Genomic DNA, 22,175 nt, shown 5'->3' on the forward strand with positions numbered 1-22,175 from the left:
TTTGGGGACCGCTGTAACTGAACAACTGGTCTCAGAACTCCAACCACAGGAGAATCTCAGAATCTGTGATCCGACCATGGAGTGCATCTGTCAGAACTGGGCTTCCTCAGTGTTGAAGACGGTGTAGTGGACAACATGCCCTGATGCACATGAGGAATATGGCAGTCTATTGGGGCCTGCAGAGGAGTACCATAGCAGAGGATGGGTGGCAGAACAACTTGGACAGCTCTCCCAGCCAAGCGTCTGGATGATAGCAAGTATCTGGGTGAATGGAGACTCTAAGATGGACCACATCAGCTAATGGATATTGGGAGGATTTTCTCAACCTTGTAGCATTTTTTTTAAAAGATTTTATTATTATTGGAAAGCCGGATATACAGAGAGGAGGAGAGACACAGAGGAAGATCTTCCATCCGATGATTCACTCCCCAAGTGAGCTGCAACGGGCCGGTGCTGCGCCGATCCGAAGCCGGGAACCAGGAACCTCTTCCGGGTCCCCCACGCGGGTGCAGGGTCCCAAAGCTTTCTGGGCCGTCCTCAACTGCTTTCCCAGGCCACAAGCAGGGAGCTGGATGGGAAGTGGAGCTGCTGGGATTAGAACCGGCGCCCATATGGGATCCCGGGGCTTTCAAGGCGAGGACTTTAGCCTCTAGGCCACGCCGCCGGGCCCCAACCTTGTAGCATTTTAAAATATCAATACCACTTGAGCAGAACCCTTGGAGCATGCTCCGCTTTGGGGACCCTGGGATGACACTGGGTGGCTATCCCCGATCCTTATGTACTTATGTGATTAGCAGGCTGGGTGTGTTTTCTCCCTTTCTCCTCCCTTCCTTTAGATACAGGAAGAAGAAAAAGAAAATTGGAAAAAATGGTCTCATCCACTTTCCCCTATTCCGCTACCCTTCCCACTCTAATCATTGGTCCACATGGGCATGCATCTTCTCAACTATATAAACATCATCATTAAAAAAAAATGTCCAGAGAAAGCTTGGTAGCTAGCAGCTGATTCAGGGACCTCTGCATTACACAGTACGTTTCAGTTCAATGTCACCTGGCCTCACCTCACAAAAACATATTAATTATTTTAATTTGAGACACAGAGCAAGACAGACAGGGTTCCCATCTGCTGTTTCACTCTCCAGAAATGCCATGAGGACTAAGAGTCAGGAATTCAATCCCCATGTGCCACTTGGGTGGCAGGGACTGAAGCTATCACCTTCTGCCTCGTAGGTGTGCATCAGCAGGAAGCTAGGACTCGAACCAGGTAATACAAGATACAGGTGTCTTGAGCAGTATCTGTGCCAAAAAATTTAATTACATTTCTTCTGACTTCCCTACATCCAGGATGTAGCCTAACAAAAGTTGTTTCCTTTTTGTTTTTTTTTAAAGATTTATTTATTTTTATTGCAATTTCAGATATACACAGAGGAGGAGAGACAGAGAGGAAGAGCATCCATCTGCTGATTTACTCCCTAAGTGACTGCAACTCCTGGTGTTGTGTGCCGATCCGAAGCCAGCAGCCAGGAACCTCCTCCAGGTCTCCCACATGGGTGCAGGGTCCCAAGGTTTTGGGCCATCCTCGGCTGCTTTCCCAGGCCACAAGTAGGGAGGTGGATGGGAAGCAGAGCTGCCAGGATTAGAACCAGTGCCCATATGGAATCCCGGTGTGTTCAAGACAAGGACTTTAGATGCTAGGTCACTGTGCCAGGCCTCCTTTTTGCTTTTATCTCAGTCCCTTTTCCATCTTGCTTAGGACTAAATTCCCAAAGCATATACGATAGTGTCTGACTCATGCTAGATATGCAACATGACTATTAAATGGATGAATTAGGGGCTGGTGCTGTAGCATAGCACACTATGCCACTGCCTGCAGTGTCAAAATCCATATGGACACCAGTTTGAGTCATGGCTGCTCCATTCTGACCCAGCTCCTTGCTAATGAGCCTGTGAAAACAGTGACAGATTGCTCAAGCGCTTGGGCCCCTGCCACCCATGAAAGCCCCAGAAGAAGCTCCTGACTCCTGGCTACGGCCTGGCCCAACCCAAGCATTTTTGGTTTTGGGGGAATGAAGCAGCAGAAGAACTCCTTCTCTGTCTCTCAAGTCTCTGCAACTCTGCCTTTCCAATAAAAACATGTGGTGGGGGGAAAGGCAGGGCCCAGCACAGTGGCCTAGCGGCTAAAGCCGTTACCTTGAATGTGCTGGGATCCCGTATGGGCGCCAGTTCATATCCTGACTACTCTACTTGCCTTCCAGCTCCCTGCTTGTGGCCTGGAAAAGCAGTCAAGGACGGCCCAAAGCCTTGGGACCCTGCATCTGCAGGAGAGACCCAGAAGAGTTCCTGGCCCCTGGCTTTGGATAGGCTCAGCTCCGGTCGTTGCGGCTACTTGGGGAGTGAATCATCGGACAGAAGGTCTTCCTCTTTGTCTCTCCTCCTTTCTATATATATCTGACTTCCTGATTAAAAAAAAAATCTTAAAAAGGCTGTGGAAATCTAGTAACAAATGGCTGGTTGTTTGTCAATATCTATTCTCTTCTTCTGGTATAGTTATAAAACCTTGCTTGTTATTTATGTATATATTTACTTGAATGCAAAGCCAGCAGAATAAAAGTGAAAAGTGTTAGTATCCCGGACCCGGCGGCGTGGCTCAGCGGCTACAGTCCTCACCTTGAAAGCCCAGGGATCCCATATGGGCACCGGTTCCACTTCCCATCCAGCTCCCTGCTTGTGGCCTGGGAAAGCAGTTGAGGACCGCCCAATGCTTTGGGTTCCTGCACCCGCGTGGGAGACCCGGAGGAGGTTCCTGGTTCCCGGCTTTGTATTGGCGCAGCACTGGCCATTGCGGCTCACTTGGGGAGTGAATCATCGGACGGAAGATCTTCCTCTCTGTCTCTTCTCCTCTCTGTATATCTGACTTTGTAATAAACTGAATAAATCTTTAAAAAAAAATTGTTAGTGTCCCTTGCATTTAGAAATGTCCACATCATGACATTTAGGTCTATGGAAACCACACAGAACCAATGTGTGCAACTTTCTTGTACAAATCATAAGAACGGCGTGGTCTTTCAGCAGAAACAGTGGTGGACCCTGATGGAAATGTGAATCAGGGTAATGATCCAGGAATGGTAAAGCAGTGAGCTAGAAGGAGCCTAGGTTCCTGGCATCACAGAATCACCAACCAGCTTTAGGATGCTTACTCCCAAATTGGTATTTGGATCAGTCCAGCTCCGCTACTGCAACCATTTGGGGAGTGACCCAGTAGATGGAAGATATCTCTCTCTCCCTGTCTCCCTCTCTGTAACTCTTTCTTTTTTTTAAAAAAAAATATTTATTTTATGGGTAATGCAGATGTACAGAGAGGAGGAGAGACAGAGAGGAAGCTCTTCCGTTCAATGGCTCACTTCCCAACTGGCCGCAACTGCTGGTGCTGCGCCGATTCGAAGTCAGGAGCCAGGAACATTTTTCTGGGTCTCCCACACAGGTGCAGGGTCCCAAGGCTTTGGGCTATTTTTGGCTGCTTTTCCCAGGCCACAAGCATGGAAATGGATGGGAAGTGGAGCTGCCGGGATTAGAACCGGTGGCCATATGGGATCCCGGAGTGTTCAAGGCAAGAACCTTAACCATTACGCTATCGCACCAGGCCCATCTGTAACTCTTTCAAGTAAAATTTATTTTTAGGTGGAAATATTGAAGACTTGAATACTATTAATATACTCAAGTAATATGTTGAAATTTATATTAAAAAGCAGATGCATATTTTATTTAAGCATCACAGATCACTTATTTCTTTTTTTTTTTTTTTTTAAGATTTAGTTTATTCTTATTGGAAAGGCAGATATACAGAGAGGAGAGACAGAGAGAAAGATCTTCTATCCTATGACTCACTCCCCAAGTGGCCGCAAAGGCTGGAGCTGAGCCTATCTGACGTCAGGAACCTCTTCCAGCTCTCCCACACGTGTGCAGAGTCCCAAAGCTTTGGGCCGTCCTCGACTGCTTTCCCAGGCCACAAGCAGGGAGCTGGATGGGAAGTGGAGCTACCGGGATTAGAACTGGCACTCATATGGGATCCCAGCGCGTTCAAGGTGAGGACCTTAACCACTATGCTATTGCGCCGGGCCCAACATTTATTTATTTTCACATTTATTTTAGGGCCCGGCGGCGTGGCCTAGCAGCTAAAGTCCTCGCCTTGAACGCCCCGGGATCCCACATGGGCGCCGGTTCTAATCCCGGAAGCCCTGCTTCCCATCCAGCTCCCTGCTTGTGGCCTGGGAAAGCAGTCGTGGACAGCCTAAAGCCTTGGGACCCTGCATGTGTGTGGGAGGCCTGGAGGAGGTTCCTGGTTTCCAGCTTCAGATCAGCTCAGCACCGGCCGTTGCGGCTCACTTGGGGAGTGAATCATTGGATGGAAGATCTTGCTCTCTGTCTCTCCTCTCTGTATATATGACTTTGTAATAAAAATAAATCAATTTTTTAGAAAAAGAAAAAAAAACATTTATTCATTTGAAAGGCAGACCTACAGAGTAAGAACAAGATCCATCTTCCATCCACTGCTTTATTCCTCAATTGGCTGCAACTGCTGGGGGGTGACCAAGTTGAAGGAAGGAGCCAGGAGCTTTTTTTGCATCTCCTACATGGATGGCATGGGCCCAAGTATTTGGGTCATCTTCTATTGCTTTCCCAATTTGCTTGCAGGGAGCTGGATGGGAAGTGGAGCAGCTTGGACATGAACCCATGCGCACAGGGGATGAAAGAGTTACAGGCAGAAGTTTTACCCCTATGCCAAAAATGCCAGCTCTATGTTTTGCTATAGTAACTCCAACACTCCATGCTTTCATACAATGAGGTTCAATTTCCACATATCCTTCATTTTCATCTTTCATCAGCTCGAGACCCTGCTCTGACTCATCCTCATTCTGACTTGCAGGCTGATGAAATAGTGACCACAGAGAAAACCAAGGGCACTGGTTCACACTGCTTCAGAGGGAAAGAGAGAATGTGCTGGAACCTACATAGCTTTTTCCTGGAACCAACAGGTGCTGTCTTCTTTCTCTTTTCATTGTCCAAAACAACTCTTGTGACCACATTTAACTCCGTATGGGCAAATACAACTTCACCATACAAGGCACTAAAAATATTTAGTGTGGACCTGGCACAGTGACTCAGTGGTCAAATCCTTGCCTTGCATGCATCAGGATCCCATATGGGCACCACTTCCTGTCCCAGCTGCTCTACTTCCCATCCAGCTCCCTGCTTGTGGCCTGGGAAAGCAATCAAGGACGGCCCAAAGCCTTGGGACCCTGCACCCATGTGGGAGACCCAGAAGAGACTCTGGACTCCTGGCTTCGGATTGGCTCAGCTCCATCCGTTGGAAGATGGAAGATTTCCTCTTTGTCTCCTCTCTGCCTATCTGACTTTCCAATAAAATAAATAAATCTAAAAAAAAAAAAAAAAAAAAGGTGGGGTGAAACCCTGCACCCATGTGGGAGACCAGGAAAAAGCTCTTGGCTCCTGGCTTCAGATGAGCTCAACTCTAGCCGTCATGGCAACTTGGGGAGTGAACTAGCAGGTACAAGATCTTTCTCTGCATTGCCTCTCTGTAAATCTGCCTTTCCAATAACAATAAATATAGAAACAATACTTGGTGGGCAGCAGTAATAATCACCACCTAACTGTGACCAACAATCTTTAAAAATTTTTTTATTATTATTACTTTTTTATTTTAAAAGAGGACAGGATTTTTAAAAACAGTATTGTTTTGGGGATTATCTAAAATTGTTTTTAAAGATTTATTTATTTTTATTTGAAAGGCAGAGTTACAGAAAGAGGAGAGAAAAAGGTAAAATGTTTTCCACCTGCAGGGTCATTCGCAAATGGCAGCAACGGAGATGGGCTGGTCCAAAGCCGGAAGCTTCTTCCCTGGCTCCTAAATGACTGCAGGGCCCCAAGTACCTGGATTACCCTCCGCTGTTTTCCGAGGTGCATCAGCAGGAACCTGGATCACAAGTGGTGCAGCTGTTAACCATCCCCACATGGGATGGTGGGGCTCCATGCCACAACGTAACTCTCTGTAACACAGCTGGCCCCCTTGTTTTGCACTTCATTTTAAAAGGTTTCATAACTTTGTTCAGCCAACAATGGGAAAAAGTATTGGTTTGCTATGGGAATTGACATTTTCAGGTTTGGCTCTAAGGGCTTTAAAAAATGTCAAGCTGGACCCGATGCAATAGCATAGTGGTTGGGCCCGGCGGCGTGGCCTAGCGGCTAAAGTCCTCGCCTTGAACGCCCCGGGATCCCATATGGGCGCCGGTTTTAATCCCGGCAGCTGCACTTCCCATCCAGCTCCCTGCTTGTGGCCTGGGAAAGCAGTTGAGGATGGCCCAATTCATTGGGACACTGCACCCGCGTGGGAGACCTGGAGGAGGTTCCAGGTTCCCGGCTTCGGATTGGCGCGCATTGGCCCGTTGCGGCTCACTTGGGGAGTGAATCATTGGACGGAAGATCTTCCTCTCTGTCTCTCCTCCTCTCTGTATATCTGACTTTGTAATAAAAAAAATCTTAAAAAAAAAAAAGTCAGGCTGCCTGCCCTTTATGAGATGGGTCTTACACTACTGTGGATGGCAAAGGATGGATGGCAGATATGAGAAAGCCGGCTGTCCTTCACCAGCCGCAGGAAATGAGGCACGCTGCTTTTTCTAGTCAATTTGTGCCACAACTTTCTGAAGGAAGTCATAGCCTTTCCTGAAACTTGCTTTCTTTCCCTGCTAAATGGGGTCGTGCACTTGTGTCATTATTATTATTTTTTTAAGATGAAATGCGTGCTGATAGCTTGCAGCACAGGACCCGGGGTACCATAAGCACCCGATCAGTCCCATCAGGGCGTGGACGCACCGAGCAGCCGCACCCGTGGAGCCCGCGGGCCGGAGGGGGCGGGGCTGGGCGGGGCCAGCGGCCGGCCCCGCCTCCCACTGAAGCGCGGTAGTTTCAGTTGTAGCCAATCGCAGAGCAGCATGTCCTTGCGTCAGCAGTTGCGGAGGCCCGGAGCCACGCGTCTCTTGCCGAGATCGGTTCTAGCCGTTGCAGCTGGGACCCGCGCTCGGCTCTCGCCTCGTCTTTCCGTTTGGCTGGAGAGGACGGACAGAAAGTCGCAGTCGCCTTTCGGAGGGTCCAGGCCAGGAACGAGACCGTCGGCTAACTTGCTTCAGATATGTAAAACGGCATCGGTTTCTCTTTGCGGAAGCCTGCAGACTGGCAGTCTCTCAGGAGTTGGCCTACCAAGATTTTACTTCTCCTGGTGCGACTGACGAGAGAAACGGGAAATTGCTTTCATAGGGGAAGGTGGGCGAAGGAGTGGGCAGGTACCCTCGCGGAGCCGCCGTGGAGTGGGCGGTGGAGCGGTGATGCCATTGCTTGGAGACGGGTGAAGTGCTGGCCCTTTAAACTCCAGGGGGAGGGTCCGGAAGTGGATGGGCGGGGCGACGGTCCCGCTACATAAGAGGGCCCGAGCCGCGCGGAGTCTCCAATCTGCCATTTTCTGTCCCTTAAGTCGTGTGTGGTGTCCCACGTCTCCGCTGCTTTCTTCACAGACCCCGTTCCGCTCAGCGGCCCGCCTCCTCAGGGGAACGATGGCCACGGAGCCCACAGCTGCTGCCGCCGTCGCTGCCGAGTTGGTTTCGGCCGACAAGTAAGCGAGACCGCGGAGAAGCTTTTGAGGAGACACCGACCAGGCGGCGGGGAGGGCTGGTGGAGCGGCGCTGGGCGCGGGAGGGACGGCGGGCTGCGGGAGGACCCGGGCTGCCGTGTCAGCCGCTGTCAGCTGCTTGGGGGCGGTGGGAGGGGGCCGACCCAGGACCCCCGAGAAGCGCCCCGCTCCTGCCCGGGACCCCCGCGCGCTCGCGGGTAGCGGCGGGCGCCCCCTGCCCGCTTTTCCGCGGCCGCCATCTTGCCGGGGGCAGCGGCGGCGGCTCCCTGCTGCCCGCCCGGTCTCCCGGCTAGCCCGGCCCGGGTCTGTTCGCGGAGAGGCTGGCCGCGCTCCACGGCGACCGTCCCCGCACGGCTGGCGCGCGCCGAGTCCTTAGTCCGGGTTTTTTGTTTTTTTTTGTTTTTTTTAAACCAACACGAGGTTTGGCGCCAAAAAAGCCAGAGGAGGAAAAAGGACGCGGCACGAGGGGTCGGAGGGGCGGGGTCTGGGCGCGTGCGGCCGCCGGCTCGGGCGCGGGGGTGGAGCCTGGAGGGAGCGGGAAAACTCCATTGTTTGGGCCTGCGGCGGTGGGGTGCTCCGCTGTGCCTCCCGTCCGGGCTGCGGCCGCGGCTGGCCACTACCGGGACCGCGTCGCCGAGCGCCAGCAGCCAGCCCCGTCGCGTCGTCCTCACCTGGCAGCGGGGTCGGAGCCCCGGGCGAGGGGCGTGCGTGGGAGGTGGGCGGGAAGCGGGCAGCTCGTGTGGCTCCTGGACGCGGCGGCAGTGCCACCTGAGACGTGAACTAGTTTTTGAACAGTGGAGGGAAACCAGCACTGTTGTTTTTTTTTTTCCCCTGCACTACTTCTGGTTTTTCCAGGGTTGCCTTGTTTTTGGGAGGCGGTTTGGAGATGACCGGTTCTAGTCCCTCTTCGCCTCCTCCACTGTGAAAGGCGAAGTTGCCAGGAAGTTTTAGTGATGTGTTTTGTGTAGGCATACGCTTTGATATCGATTGTTAGTACGTTTCGTTTATATTACAGTTCATTGATTAGATAGGACCAACCAAGATGGAATACACGGGGTTTGAGAGCCCTTTTGTATGTTAAAAAGGGCTGTTTTCTACGGTGCTGCTAGTCCTTATTCCATGTAGAAGAAGCCTCTGTCCAAGACTTAAAGTGAAAAAAGTGCTTTTCTTCAATAAAAGCATACCCCAAATAGTTGTAACTTTTCAGGTGACATCTTGGTCTAGCGCAGTTGCTGGTGCACTAGAATGAGGTAATATGTGACTAGAGAAAAACTGAGCAACTGTACATAGTGTTTATTTTTTAAGTTTTTGTTAGAGCCACGTGAGTATGCTCTGAAGAAGTTTTTATCTGCTTTTTCTAGATTAGAATGTTAAGTGTTAACAAAGATACCTAAATAAGTGGAACAGTCTGGGTTAAATCCCAAGTACTACTTGGGAAGAAATTGCATAACAACTGAATCTGTGAGGACTTTGAAGGCAGGGGCTGTTCAGAAATATAGCTTTGGGGCCTAGCTATGTGGCTAAAACCACTATCTGCAGTGCCAGCATCCTGTATGGGCACCCATCCATGTCCCAGCTGATCCAGTCCCTGCTAATGTTCCTAAGAACGCAAGAGTGCTTGGACCCCTATCACTGGTAATGGCAGCTTCCAGGCCTAAAGCTATTCCGGCTCTGGCTGTTGGCAGCCATTTGAGGAGTGAACCAGCAGATGAACTGATGGAGATCTGTGTCTTTTCTCTGTAGCTCTTTTACATAAAAATACATATTTTTAAATTTATTTATATTTGAAAGGCAGGTTTACAGAGAGGACACAGGATCTTCCACCTAATGATTCACTTCTGAAGTGGCTGTTACTGCTGAACTGGGCTGATCTGGAGCCAGGAGCTTCTGGGTCTGCCATGTAGGTGCACGGACGGGCCCAAGAACTTGAGTCATCCTTTGCTGCTTTCCCAGGCTGTAAGCAGGGAGCTGTATCAGAAGTGGAGGGAGCATCTGGCACCCATTTGGGATTTCAGCCACCACAAGGCAGAGGGTTAGTGTGTTGAGCTACTGACCCCCCCAACATGGAAATAAAGATTTTGGGGCTGGCATGTGGTGTCAAGCTGCTTCCTGGGACACCTGTGTCCTGCAGATGATGGTGCAGGGCCTTGGTTTACTGCCACCTACATGAGAGGCTTGGATGGAGTTCGCATATTTTGGCTTTAGGCTGGCCCAACTTGTTTTGTGTGGCAGGGAGAAAGGGGGGTGTTAGGTGAACTAGTAGCTGGAAGATCTTCTGTTCTATCTTCCACATACACCTGCCTTTTAGGTGTGTACAACGGCCAGGTCTGGGCCTGGCCAAGGTTGGAGTCTGTTACTCCCATTTTGGTCTCTAATGTGGGTAGCAGTGACCTAAGTTCTACAGTTATCATCTGCTGCATTCTAGTGTGCATTTGCAAGTAGGAAGCTGGGTCTGAAGTAGGGTAAGCTGGAATGTTAACCTGGAACCCTTGACAGTGTGCTGAACCTTAATGTGACATATCAACACCTGTCCCAAGATATGCTGTAAAATTTGGAAGTCACATGACACAGAAAAATCTTGTCTGCTGGCTTATTCCTCAAATACCTGCTGTGGCTAAGACTGGGTCAGGTAAAGCGTGGAGCCTGAAACTCAATCCAGGTCTTCCAGATGGGCAGCTATCAGTGGGCCAGGTCAAAAGCAGAAGCCAGGATCTTCATCTGGGTCTCCAAGGATTTGGGCCATCCTCCACTGCTCTGCAGGGGCACTCGCAGGAAGCTGTGTCAGAAGTGGAGCAGCATCACTCCAACCACCCATATGAGATGCCTTGGTTTGCAGGCAGCTGCTTAACCTGTTATGTCACAACGCAGGGCCCCAAGTTGTACCTTTTTTTTTTTAATAAGGTCTATTTTTATTGGGAAGGGAGATCAGATTTATGGAGAAACAGAAAGCTCTTCCATCCACTGGTTCACTTCCCAAATGGCCTCAGCAATTGGAGTTGTGCCAAACTGAAGCCAGGAGACTCTTCTGGGTCTCCTGAGCAGGCGCAGGATCCCAAGGCTTTAGGCCATCCTCTGCTGCTGTTCCAGGCCACAGGCAGGGAGCTGGATGGGAAATGAAGCAGCTGGGGCATGAACTGGTTCCTGTTCCAGATCCAGGCATTTGCAAGGAGAAGGATAAGCCAATTGAGCCACTGTCCCCGACCCTATGTCACACCTCTTTTTTTTTTTTTTTTTTTTTTTCTTTTATTTGGGACTTCCTCCCGGGACAGGTTTTCCCTACATTGCTACAATAATATAATCCTTCATTAAGGAGTCATAATTCCTTAGTTTGTTATTCAAGTTTGCCTTGACATTGCTGGTACCGTGTCAGACAGTCCAGCACATCCCATTGTCTACACATTTCCAACAGTTTCATTGGGAGTTCATCTTTTGTTTGGAAGCAGTAATGCATGTTGCATTGTACCCCCACATCTGGATATGGTGGACCCAAGTACTCCATCACTATACATTTCCATAAATGAGAAGCAACAATCAACAACTGGTATGAATTAGAACAGTAGCCACAACAGCAGCAACAAATTACAGCACCATGAAAAAAAACACACCACTGAGTAACCAACCCATGGGTGTATGTCACACTTTTTTTTTTTTTTAAATTTTTTACAATCTTTACATAGTTAATTAGGACCCAGAGGTTCAAGGGCTACAGGAAAGTGGGTAAGAGTATTACTTCTACATTTTCTTTTTTTGTATATGGGGAAAAGGGGGAGGTAAAGGGAGACGCTCCACCCAGTCTTCAACCCATGCCAGGTCCCCGATGTGGAGCATGCTCTGAGATTCTTGCTCAAGTGGTTTTAATAGTTCAGCAGTTACGAATTGCTGCCAATCTCACCACTCCAAGCACCATGAGGCCGCTGAAGAGTCCACTGATTGAAATAGTCCATCTTAGAGTCTCTGTTTGCCCTGTTTTTCACTGCCAACATATGACTGGGTTAGCTGATTGATTTGTTCTGTCCTCTGTCTTTTCATGGTTAGGGTTCTGAGAACGGCAGTTTGAATGAGGAGATCCCCAAAGAAACTTTGAAGTGATCTCAGACCAGATTCTTGTGTCTGCTTGGCAAGCACAGGCCCGGTACAGTCCATTGCCCCAATCAGCTGGTAGTTGGAATTGCTGGGTCGATTCTGTTTCCAGCGCTGTCTTCCAATGGGTGTTGCAGTCCAGCCTGATTCTGCCCATCACACACTTGGCGTTCACATAACCCAGTGGGAGCTGCAACCTAGTCTTAGCGACTCACAATAACCCCCACCAGGCTTGCCAATATGTACAGCAGACAGGTCCAGTCTGTCCTACATCCCATTCAGCTCTCATACATGTCAACGGGCATTGAAGCCTAGCTCAACCCAACCAGTTTCACCATCCAGCTCACACACACGCTGTTGGGCGCCTTTCTGTCTAGCCACTCCTATCCCAGTCCTGGTTTTTGTGCTCTCCAGTGGGAGTGGTAACCCAAGAGGGAGGAGCCCACTATTTCCCTCATAGGCCACTCCCACTCCTGGATTATGCACTCTACAGATGGTTCTGGGATTTAACTTGACAGATTTAACCTCTGGTGCCATCCCCTGCCAGCTGATGCTGCAGCTAAGCCCAACCAACACTCACCCACTCTAATTTTTGCTTGCACCAGTCAGAACAATCAGCCCAACCCGTCTTTTCCCTGATGTAGTCCACATGAGGCTAATAGGTGTTGTAGCCCTGCATGGCCTGGTCTGCCCCCATCCCAACCCACACTGTCCAGTGTAAGTGGCTGTCCAGCAGGGAAGCCTTCCACATTCCGCCTGCCTCCCCGATTCTCACGTGTGCTGTTGGGCACTGCGACCACATCTGGTACGGGTCACCTCACTTCATTTTGTAATGTGCACTAGTTTTTGTCACTACTGAACTTGGCTTTACCCACCCTCTGTTCCGGTGCTCGGATTTGCCAGTACGTGACATGAGAACTGGTTCAGCCTGGTCTATCCCCAATCCATGCCAAATGTATGCCAGTGGGAAACGTTCCATTGCCTGTTCTGGGTGTTTCCTATAATGCTTCTTGCACTTAACTACGGGGACTGTGTCCTGTGAGAGGCGTTGCCCAGGCCCCTCCATCAGAACCTCTGCCAGATTTCGCACATACCAGGGGGTCCATGAGCCAGCCCTACTTAGTTCACCCTGTGCTAGCAGAAACAGTGGCCTTTCCTGACTGACCTTCAACCCAATCTGGTTCTAACTGTTGGATGTTTCAGCCTAGCCAAGGCTCGTCCATACCCACATACAGCTCACACATGGCTCGGTAGGGGCTGAGGATGTTACATCTCTTAAGGTGCTGTTTTGAGGTAGAGGGAGGGTAAAGGCAGAACATAAATAAGAGGTGGACATTTGCCTGGAGTCTCCACTTGAGACCCTGAGCAGTGAACCAGTGGATAGAATAAACTCTGCTTTACTTAATGCACATCTCCAGGAGTATTTTTCATTTTTTGCCTTAAAAACAGGATCACTACAGGTTCCACCAAAAAAAGCTGTTAGAATAGTGAACAAATTCAACACGCAATAATCATTTGCATTTCAGGCACTATCCATTCTATGTTTATTCTCATTTAAATCTGTAGTGAAACTTTGAGTTGGCACAAGAAGTAATAAGTCAGGTACTGATTGAAAATAGGTTGGAACTCTGTTCTTTGATTTTAATTGATTTTTACTGTAAAGGCAGATTTATAGAGAAGGGGAGACAGAAAAGGTCTTGCATCTGCTGATTTACTCCCCAACTGGCTGCAATGGCCAAAGCTGAGCCCAGCTGGAGCCACAAGCTAGGAGCTTCTTCCTGGTCTCCAGCGTGGGTGCAGGGTCCCAAAGCTTTGGGCCGCCTTCTACTGCTTTCCCAGGCCACAAGCAGGGAGCTGGATGGGAAGTGGAGCAGTCAAGACACTTCCCATATGGGATCCCAGTGCTTGCAAGGTGAGGATTTAGTGATTGAGCCATCGCACTGGTCCCCCTCTTCTTTTTACATCACAGACTGGTTTTTAATTTTTTTTAAATGTTTCAGAGTTTTATTTGCAAAGTGACCTGGTGAAAGTGGAAAGAAAAGGGAAGGGGAAAGCATCTGCCAGGAGAGAGCTGGAGGAGGGGGTGCCTCTTGAAGAAGAGGGGGAAGAGACATCTACAGACTAGTTTTATCAGGTTTTGAGTTTTGTAAATGATATATAGCATTTGACACCATGCTTTCTATCATGACTGAGTGTTCAAATTCTGTTTGTTTATAAGGGTACTATATCTAGGTAGGGTGCTACTATGTGATGAACAAGAGTCAGGAAAATGGGTCCTGTTTTGCCACTGTGGGCCTCAGTTGCTCATTTGTAAAATGGTGGCAGTTAGGAGATACTACAAAATTCTTTTCATTGGGAATTTTTTTTGATGTTTTGTTCCCCCTCTAACTTTTGAGTGTTTTATCACCTACATTAAGTTTTTGTGTTAGCTTTCAGATACTGGTTGAGGGCATTGCAGTAATTCCTGTTCTCAACTGGAATTCCCATTGCTGGTATTACAACAAATATGAAAGAATGTGACAAGTCTTACAATAAGTGATTAAGTCATTTTACACTAGTATGAGTAACTGATTATTTACATTGGGCAGCAGTCAGGAATGAGTACTGAAATTGAAGGAGAAGGAGGGGCTAGCTGTTACATGGAAACTGGAAATAGGGATAACAGTGAAGACTGGTTAGCAGCTGCAAGTAGTTGGGAGTTGTGATAGACTTTAGTTGCTCAGTGGAGTGTGAGGTGAGGCTACTAGGAAATGAAGGATACAGTATAGAGAATAAAATTTAAATAGAATAATAGAGGTGGCAGATAGTCAAATTGGTGAATCAGTGGCAGTTATGCTAGGAGATGTTAATGTTGTCAGTTTTGAGTCCTTGCTTATAGATTTGTCACCAAAAACGTAACATGGGTGTAGACGTTGCTGTTGGGTGCTTTATCCAGCTGCTTGTTGTAGACAGGATATATTAAAGAAAGAGTTGGGGCCTGGCAAGATGGCCTAGCAGCTAAAGTCCTCACCTTGAACGCGCCATATAGGCACCAGTTCTAATCCCAGCAGTCGCACTTCCCATCCACCTCCCTGCTTGTGGCCTGGGAAAGCAAGCAGTAGAGGATGGCCCAAAGCCTTGGAATCCTACACCCGCATGGGAGACCTGGAGGAAGTTCCTGGCTCCTGGCTTCAGATCGGTGCAGCACCGGCCATTGTGGTCACTTGGGGAGTCAGATGGAAGATCTTCCTCTTTGTCTCTCCTATTCTCTGTATCTGACTTTCCAATAAAAATAAATAAATCTTTAAAAAAAAAAAGAGTTCAAGCTTCTTGTGGAACAGAAAATTTTCCAGAAGAAAAATCAAGGAGAACACTTTTTGAAATTTGTATTTATGTTAATAGATCTTAAGTGTGAAAGATTTTTTTAAATAGATCAACTAGCCGTTTTCTTTTATTGAAAAGTCAGATTTATAGAGAGAAGGAGATACAGAGAGGAAGATCTTCTATCTGCTGTTTCATTTCCCAAGTAGCTGTGTGGCTGTAGTTGAGCCAATCCAAAGCCAGAAGCTTCTTCCCAGTCTCCCATGAGCGTGCAGGGTCCCAAGGCTTTGGGTATCCATGACTGCTTCACCAGGTTACATGCAGGGGAACTGGAAGGGAAAGAGGAGCAGTTGGGTCATCAACTGCCGCCCATATGGGATTCCGGCAGTGCATGCAAGACAGGATGCTGCGCCCTAGATTGTCATTTTTTTTGATACGTAGTTCTCTACCAGCTGCTACCTGTTTAGTCCTTCTAGTGCTGTTTAGTCCTTCCCTGTGATGACTGTATTTCATTTGATTTCATATGCATTTTTATTTTTAAATTTTATTTGAAAGCTAAAGATACAGAGAGAGGGAGAGACAAAGCTTTTGATTTGCTGCTTCAGGGGCTCAAGCACTTGGGCCATCCTGCACTGCTTTTCCAGACCATCAGCAGAGAGCTGGATCAGAAGTGGGCAGTTGGAACTTGAACCAGTGATCATATGGGATACTGGCACCACAGGAAGAAGATTAGCATACTATGTTGCCAGCCCTTTAAGTAGATGAATGTTAAAAACATTAACCATTGTATCTGACTGCTGACTTTATTTCTTCAAATAAAAGTCTTATTTTTTAAAGCTTCATTTCATTTATTTATTTTTTGAAAAATTTATTTTTATTGCAAAGTCAGATATACAGAGGGGAAGATCTTCCATCTGATGATTCACTCCCCAACTGACTGCAATGGCTGGTCTGTGCCTATCCAAAGCCAGGAGCCAGGAACCTCCTCTGGGTCTCCCATGTGGGTGCAGGGTCCCAAGGCTTTGGGCCATCCTCAGCTGCTTTCCCAGGCCACAAGCAGGGAGTTGGATGGGAAGTGGAGCTGCCGGGATTAGAACTGGCGCCCATTTTAAAAGCAAATAAAAAAAGTACCCATATGAAATCCAGGCGCGTTCAAGGCAAGCACTTTGTGTGCTAGACCATCGTGCTGGGACCCCCGATTTTATTTTAAAGTGACAGAAACAAAGACTGAGCAACTGGTTATTCCATTTATGGGTTCGCTCCCCAAATGTCCACCACAGCTGGTACTGGGCCATGCTGAAGGCAAGAGTTTGGTACCTCATCTGGACATCCCATGTGGTTTGCTGCTCTCCCAGAATATACTTTAGTCAGAAGTGGAATAGCTGGGACTAACCAGCAACTGACTTGCTGGCTTAATCTGTGCCACAATGCTGGCCCCTGATTGTGCATTTAGCAAGTTTTTAAAGATTTATTTTTATTGGAAAGTCAGATATACAGAGAGGAGAGACAGAGAGGAAGATTTCTGTCCGATGATTCACTACCCCAAGTGAGTGCAACGGCCGGTGCTGTGCCAATCCAAAGCCAGGAGCCAGAAACCTCCAGGTCTCCCACATGGATGCAAGGTCCCAAGGCTTTGGGCTGTCCTCGATTGCTTTCCCAGGCCACAAGCAGGGAGCTGGATGGGAAGTGGAGCTGCCTGGATTAGAACCAGTGCCCATATGGGATTCCAGCGCGTTGGAGGTGAGGGCTTTAGCTGCTAGGCCATGCTGCTGGGCCCACTTAAATTTAACAATTTTTATGTCTGTATATTTAAAATATTCATTTAATTGAAAAGCAGAGTTAATAGGAACGAAGGTATGAAGGAGATCTTCTGTCCACTGATTTCATTTTCCAGTGGACATAGTGTAAGAGCTTGGAACTCCATTTGGTCTCCCACATGGGTAGCAACAACCCACACACTGACCATCTTTGACTGCCTTCCCAGGAACATTAGCTGGGAACTGGATTAGTGAAACACCTGAGACTTCAACTATGGCGCTTGATAAGGGACACTGTCCTCACATGTAGTTACTCCTGCACCACAATGCTGTCCCCTAATCTATGGTTTAATTTGTTAGGTTTTAGGAATAGAAAGATGAATGGGATCCCCATTTTTATTCATTGGAGAGTTGTCTTGTATTCTGCTTTCCATCTTTTTTTTAAGATGTATTTACTTTTTATAGAAAGGCAGAGAGAAAGAGCTGTCTGAGATTTACTCCCCAAGTAGCTGCAATGGCTGGAGCTGAGCCGATCAGGAGCCAGGAGCTTCCTCCTGGTCTCCCATGCTGGTGCAGGGTGCCAAGGCTTTGGGCCTTCACAAGCAGGGAGCTGGATGGGAAGTGGAGCAGTCCAGACATGAACTGGTTCCCATATGGGATCCTGCCATATGCAGGCACCTGCAACTGAGGAGGTACAGTCCTGACATGCACTCCAAGATCGGACCACACCCTGTGACTCCCTGTGGCCAAGGTCTGAGTCCAGTGGACTAATAGGGAACTCCTCCACCCCCTAAGAAACCTCACCTGGAGTGACTTCAGAATTGACTTTTGTGTGGGCCAGCCAGTGCAGGTTTAGGTTGAGTCTGTCACTGGCACCTGCCAATGCACATACCGGTAGATTCTTCGTGGTCAGTTTTACATCAGTGTTCATATTATGAAGACAGGTGCTGTGGCCTAACCTGGCCCAACCCATATCCCATTTGGTGCTGGTGCTCATCCAGGTGATTGTGTACATCTATTCGTGTTGCAACTTAGCTTACCCTGACCTGCCCCTAGAACCTGCCCTCACGTGTGCTGACAGGTGGCACTGTCTTTCCTGGCCTGGCCCCAGCCCTGGTTCTCACCAGTGATAGGTACATCCTAGCATGGGAGTGCCCACAGTTCCCCTCCCAGGGGGTACTATTGTTCAGCCTGACATGACACACACCCGTCCTGATACTTACCAGCAGGTGCTGTAGCCTAGCTCTGCTAGCCTACTCACATTCTGGCTTTTGTACATGCTCGTGAATGCAGCAATCTAACCCAGCCTTGCCCACCCTTAGACCAGCCTACCCCAGTCCCAGCTCTCAGACTCACCAGTGGAAGCATTAACCCAGCAAGCGAGTCCCTCAAGTTCCCCTACTGGGCCTGCTCCATTTCTGTGTGTCAGCCTGAGATAGCCCACCCTCAGTCTATTCACCAGCAGGTGCTGCAGCCTGGCCTAGCTCAGCCCAGACTGAGGCCACACGTTAATGGGTGCTGTAACCCAGGCTGGTCTATCCTGCTCACAGCCCTGTCTCTTGCATTCACTAACGGGATCTGTGCCTGCCAGGGGAGTTCCCCTATCAGCCCCACTTTGAGCAGTGAATCCATGTGCCAATGGATGCTGTTTTCGAGACTGACATGCTGGACCCCAGTCTGGCACTCACCAGTGGGTACTGTGTGTGACCTGCCCCAAGTAGCCCACACCCATTCTGGCTCTGGAGCTCCAGTGGGTGCTGTACCTTACCCCAGTCTGGCTCAGACCTAGCTCACACAGAAGCCAATGGTTGCTGCAGCCTTGCCAAGTCTGGTGCACCAATAGCCTTGACTCTTGTATGCAGCAGTAACTGCAGCTTAGCAGGGAGACCTCAAGTTCCCTTCCAGATCTACTGCCAGCCCTGGGTCGTGGACATGCTGGCAGTTGCTTTGACCCAGTTGCATGGCCTCCCCTCAGTCTCAGCTCTAGCTGAGGATGTTGCAGCCTTTCCCAGCCAGGTGTGACCTACACCCGGGCCTGGCCTTCTCTGAGCCCTGGCATTTGTGCTCCGCTAAGGGAAATGCAGACTAATAGGGGAGTTGCCCAAGTTCCCCTACCAGGGCTCCTACCCCCAGATCTCATGCATGCCAGCACGGGCAGCAGCACTGCTTGGCACAGTCTACCCTCAGTTCTGGCCCTTGCATGCACTGGAGGTGCTGCAGGCTGCCCTCATTTGGGCTGACATCTTCCACAGCTGTACATAAACTGGCAGGCGTTATAGTCCCATCTCAGAATCTGCCCCCCCAAATCTGGTTTTCTCATGTTGTGATGGGTGCTGTGGCTCAGCCTGACGTGACCCACCCCCTGCTGCAAGGGCAAGTACTATGACCCAGCCCAGCCAGGCATGTCCCTGAGCTGCAGTTTTTGTGAGTCAGTGGGCAGGAAGCATTGTTATTTAGTCCACCCAGGACTCCCATATGAACATGCTCTCCGGTTTCTACCCCTTATAAACCTCCATTTCAGCTCCCTTGCCTACCTGTGAGTGCAATGGCGCTGTCTGGAATACCCCAGAAGTCATTCCTTCTCTGTCAAACATGCTGTAAGGTACTCTGCTTTACATCCCAGATCCCTTTTCCAGAAAGTCTCTGGGGGCTGGGGTATGTCCTATCTTGGAGTTCCCCACCTTCCCTACTTGTCTTAAAGTTATTGGCTGCTTTCTCCTAGCAGTGTAACACTGCCTAGTTACAACAGAATATTATAATCTTTTAAAAAAAATTTAGAGGGCTCGGCAGCATGGCCTAGTGGCTAAGGTCCTCGCCTTGATCCCATACAGCCGCTGGTTCTAATCCCGGCAGCTCCACTTCCTCTCTGTCTCTCCTCCTCTCAGTATATCTGACTTTGTAATAAAAATAAAAATGAAATAAATCTTTTAAAAAAATAAATAAAACTTGCAGTTGAAATATTTAAAAAAAAATTTAGAAATTTTTATTGAAAAGTCAGATTTACAGACAAAAGGAGAGACAGATCTTCCATTTGCTGGTTCACTGTCCAAGTGGCTACAACTGCTGAAGCTGAGCCAGTCTGAAGCCAGGAGCCAGGAACATCTTCCAGGTCTCCCACATGGGTGCAGGGTCCAAAGGCTTTGGGCTGAGCCCTACTGTTTTCCCAGGGCACAAGCAGAGAGCTGGAAGGGAAGTGGAGCATCCGGGACATGAACCAGTGTCCATATGGGATACCAGCGCCTGAGGGTAGAGGATTAGCCTAATGAGCCATGGTGCTGGCCCTAGAGTGTCTTTTTTTTTTTTTTTTAAGATTTATTTATTTTATTGCAAATTCAGATATACAGAGAGAGGGAGAGACAAGAAGTTCTTCCATCCACTGATTCACTCCCCAAGTGGCCGCAATGAACGTGCTAGTCCAAAACCAGGAGCCCAAAGCCTCTTCTGAGTCTCTGACGCAGGTGCAGGGTCCCAAGGCTTTGTGCCTTCATCTGCTGCTTTCCCAGGCCACAGGCAAGGGAGCTGGATGGGAAGTGGAGCTGCCGGGTTAGAACCAGAGTCCATATGGGATCCCGGAATGTTCAAGGCAAGGATGTTAGCAGCTAGGCCACATTGCTGGGCACTTAAAATTTATTTTCATTTGAAAGGCAGTTAGATTCCAGGAGACTCTTCTAGGACACCTATGTGGATGCAGCATTGCAAAGACTTGAATCACCCTCTGCTGCTTTCCCAGAGAATAAGCAGGAAGTTGGATGGGAATTAGAACAGCTGGGACAGTAACTGGTACCCATATGGAATGCCAGTGCTAGCTGGCTGAGGATTGGGCCATTGAGCCAATGGGTCTACCCCTATTGGCGGATTCTCAAACAGTAGTGTTTGTGAACTCTTGTTATTGTCTGTAAACAAAAATTTGGAATAAGCGCTTAAACATAAAGCAGTTTGACATTACTCTGACATTTCTCTTGCATTTTACAAAAGTTATCTCTTATGGATTGGAAATTGTTCTTCACTAGAAGTTGTTTAAGAAGCAGTATACTAGACCGTTTGCTAAGAATAACCCCTTGACAGAATTTACAGATAATTGGTTGGGGAAGAAAGGATTTATACCTAAGGAGTTATGACTGCTCCCGGATTCTAGGCAGAATGTGCAGAGTTTGGAGATATGCTTATTTCTGTGGCTCTTTACCTGAAGGAACTGCTTATTTTCAGTCCCTGGTATTTGGATAAATAAGGATTCAGTTTGATAGTTTAAATAAATCAGTAATACTTAGCTTAGACTGAATATTTAGTGATAGTTCTTTATTTTATATTTTTCTGAATTTAATTTCCAGGCTTAAAATGGTCTAAAGTTTTACTTTTCCCCCCTTAATTTTTCATTACAGAATTGAAGAAGCAGCTCCTGCTCCTTCTACCTCTGCAGATAAAGTGGAGAGGTGAGAACATTGACATGGTACCATTAGACTCATATATGGGATGTAAGCTAAAGACAGTATAACTGAAAGGCAATAGATTACATTTTTAAAAAGCTTTGTTTATTTTTATTGGAAAGTACGATTTCCCGAGAGAAGGAGAAACAGAAAGATCTTCCATCCAGTATGGCCACAGTGGCCAGATCTGAACTGATCCGAAGCCAGAATCCTGAAGTTTTTCCGGGTTTCCCCCATAGGTGCAGGGTCCCAAGGCTTTGGGCCATCCTCTACTGCTTTCCCAGGCCACACAGCAGGGATCCTGATGGGAAGTGGGTGTGAATTGTGACCCATATTGGATCCCAGTGCATGCAGGGCGAGCACTTTAGCCACTAGGCTACTGTGCTAGACGTTACTTTATTTAATTACTCTTTTACCGGGTAGCGATTGAAAGTGGCATATACTTCATTTCCTTTTTTACTATTATTTTTCTTAAGATGTAGTTTATGTTTGGGCCCAGTGCAGTAGCCTAGTGGCTAAAGTCCTTGCCTTGCACATGCTAGGATCCCATGTGAGGCCGGCTCTAAGCCTGTTGGCCCCAGTTTCCATCCAGCTCCCTACTTGTGGCCTGGAAAAGATCCTGCACCCACATGGGAGACCCGGAACAGGTTCCATGCTGTGGGGTTCTGCATTGGTGCAGCTCCAGCCCAATGAGGCTGCTTGGGGAGTGAATGAACAGATGAAAGATCTTTCCGTCTCCTTTTTATGTATCTGACGTTGGAATGTCAGATACAGAGTGAAGGAGAAAAAGATCTTCCATCTGCTGGTTCACTCCCCCAAACAGCAGTGATGTCTGGAGTTGAGCCTGGAGTTTCTTCTGGGTCTCCCATGTGGGTATAGCGTCCCAAAGCTTTGGCCCACTGTCTGCTGCTTTCC

At 48.4% G+C, this 22,175-nt stretch overlaps 1 protein-coding gene across 2 annotated transcripts in view; it reads left to right on the top strand.

Annotated features, from left to right (window-relative positions):
- The first annotated feature begins 7,048 nt into the window (after positions 1-7,048).
- The window catches only part of NASP (nuclear autoantigenic sperm protein), a 29,462-nt gene continuing 14,335 nt past the window's right edge, over positions 7,049-22,175 (top strand). Inside the window, exons 1-3 of one of the 2 annotated variants that reach the window (XM_058680497.1) lie at positions 7,049-7,355; positions 7,584-7,681; positions 21,216-21,266. In XM_058680497.1, the coding sequence (XP_058536480.1) occupies positions 7,623-7,681; positions 21,216-21,266 (110 nt within the window). In that variant the 5' untranslated portion in view covers positions 7,049-7,355; positions 7,584-7,622. Of the gene's footprint in view, positions 7,356-7,501; positions 7,682-21,215; positions 21,267-22,175 lie in introns of those variants that run through there. The other variant, XM_058680499.1, reaches the window with a different exon arrangement.

The sequence above is a fragment of the Ochotona princeps genome, chromosome 2 (assembly GCF_030435755.1).
Source record: "Ochotona princeps isolate mOchPri1 chromosome 2, mOchPri1.hap1, whole genome shotgun sequence".
Taxonomy (NCBI): Eukaryota; Metazoa; Chordata; class Mammalia; order Lagomorpha; family Ochotonidae; genus Ochotona; species Ochotona princeps.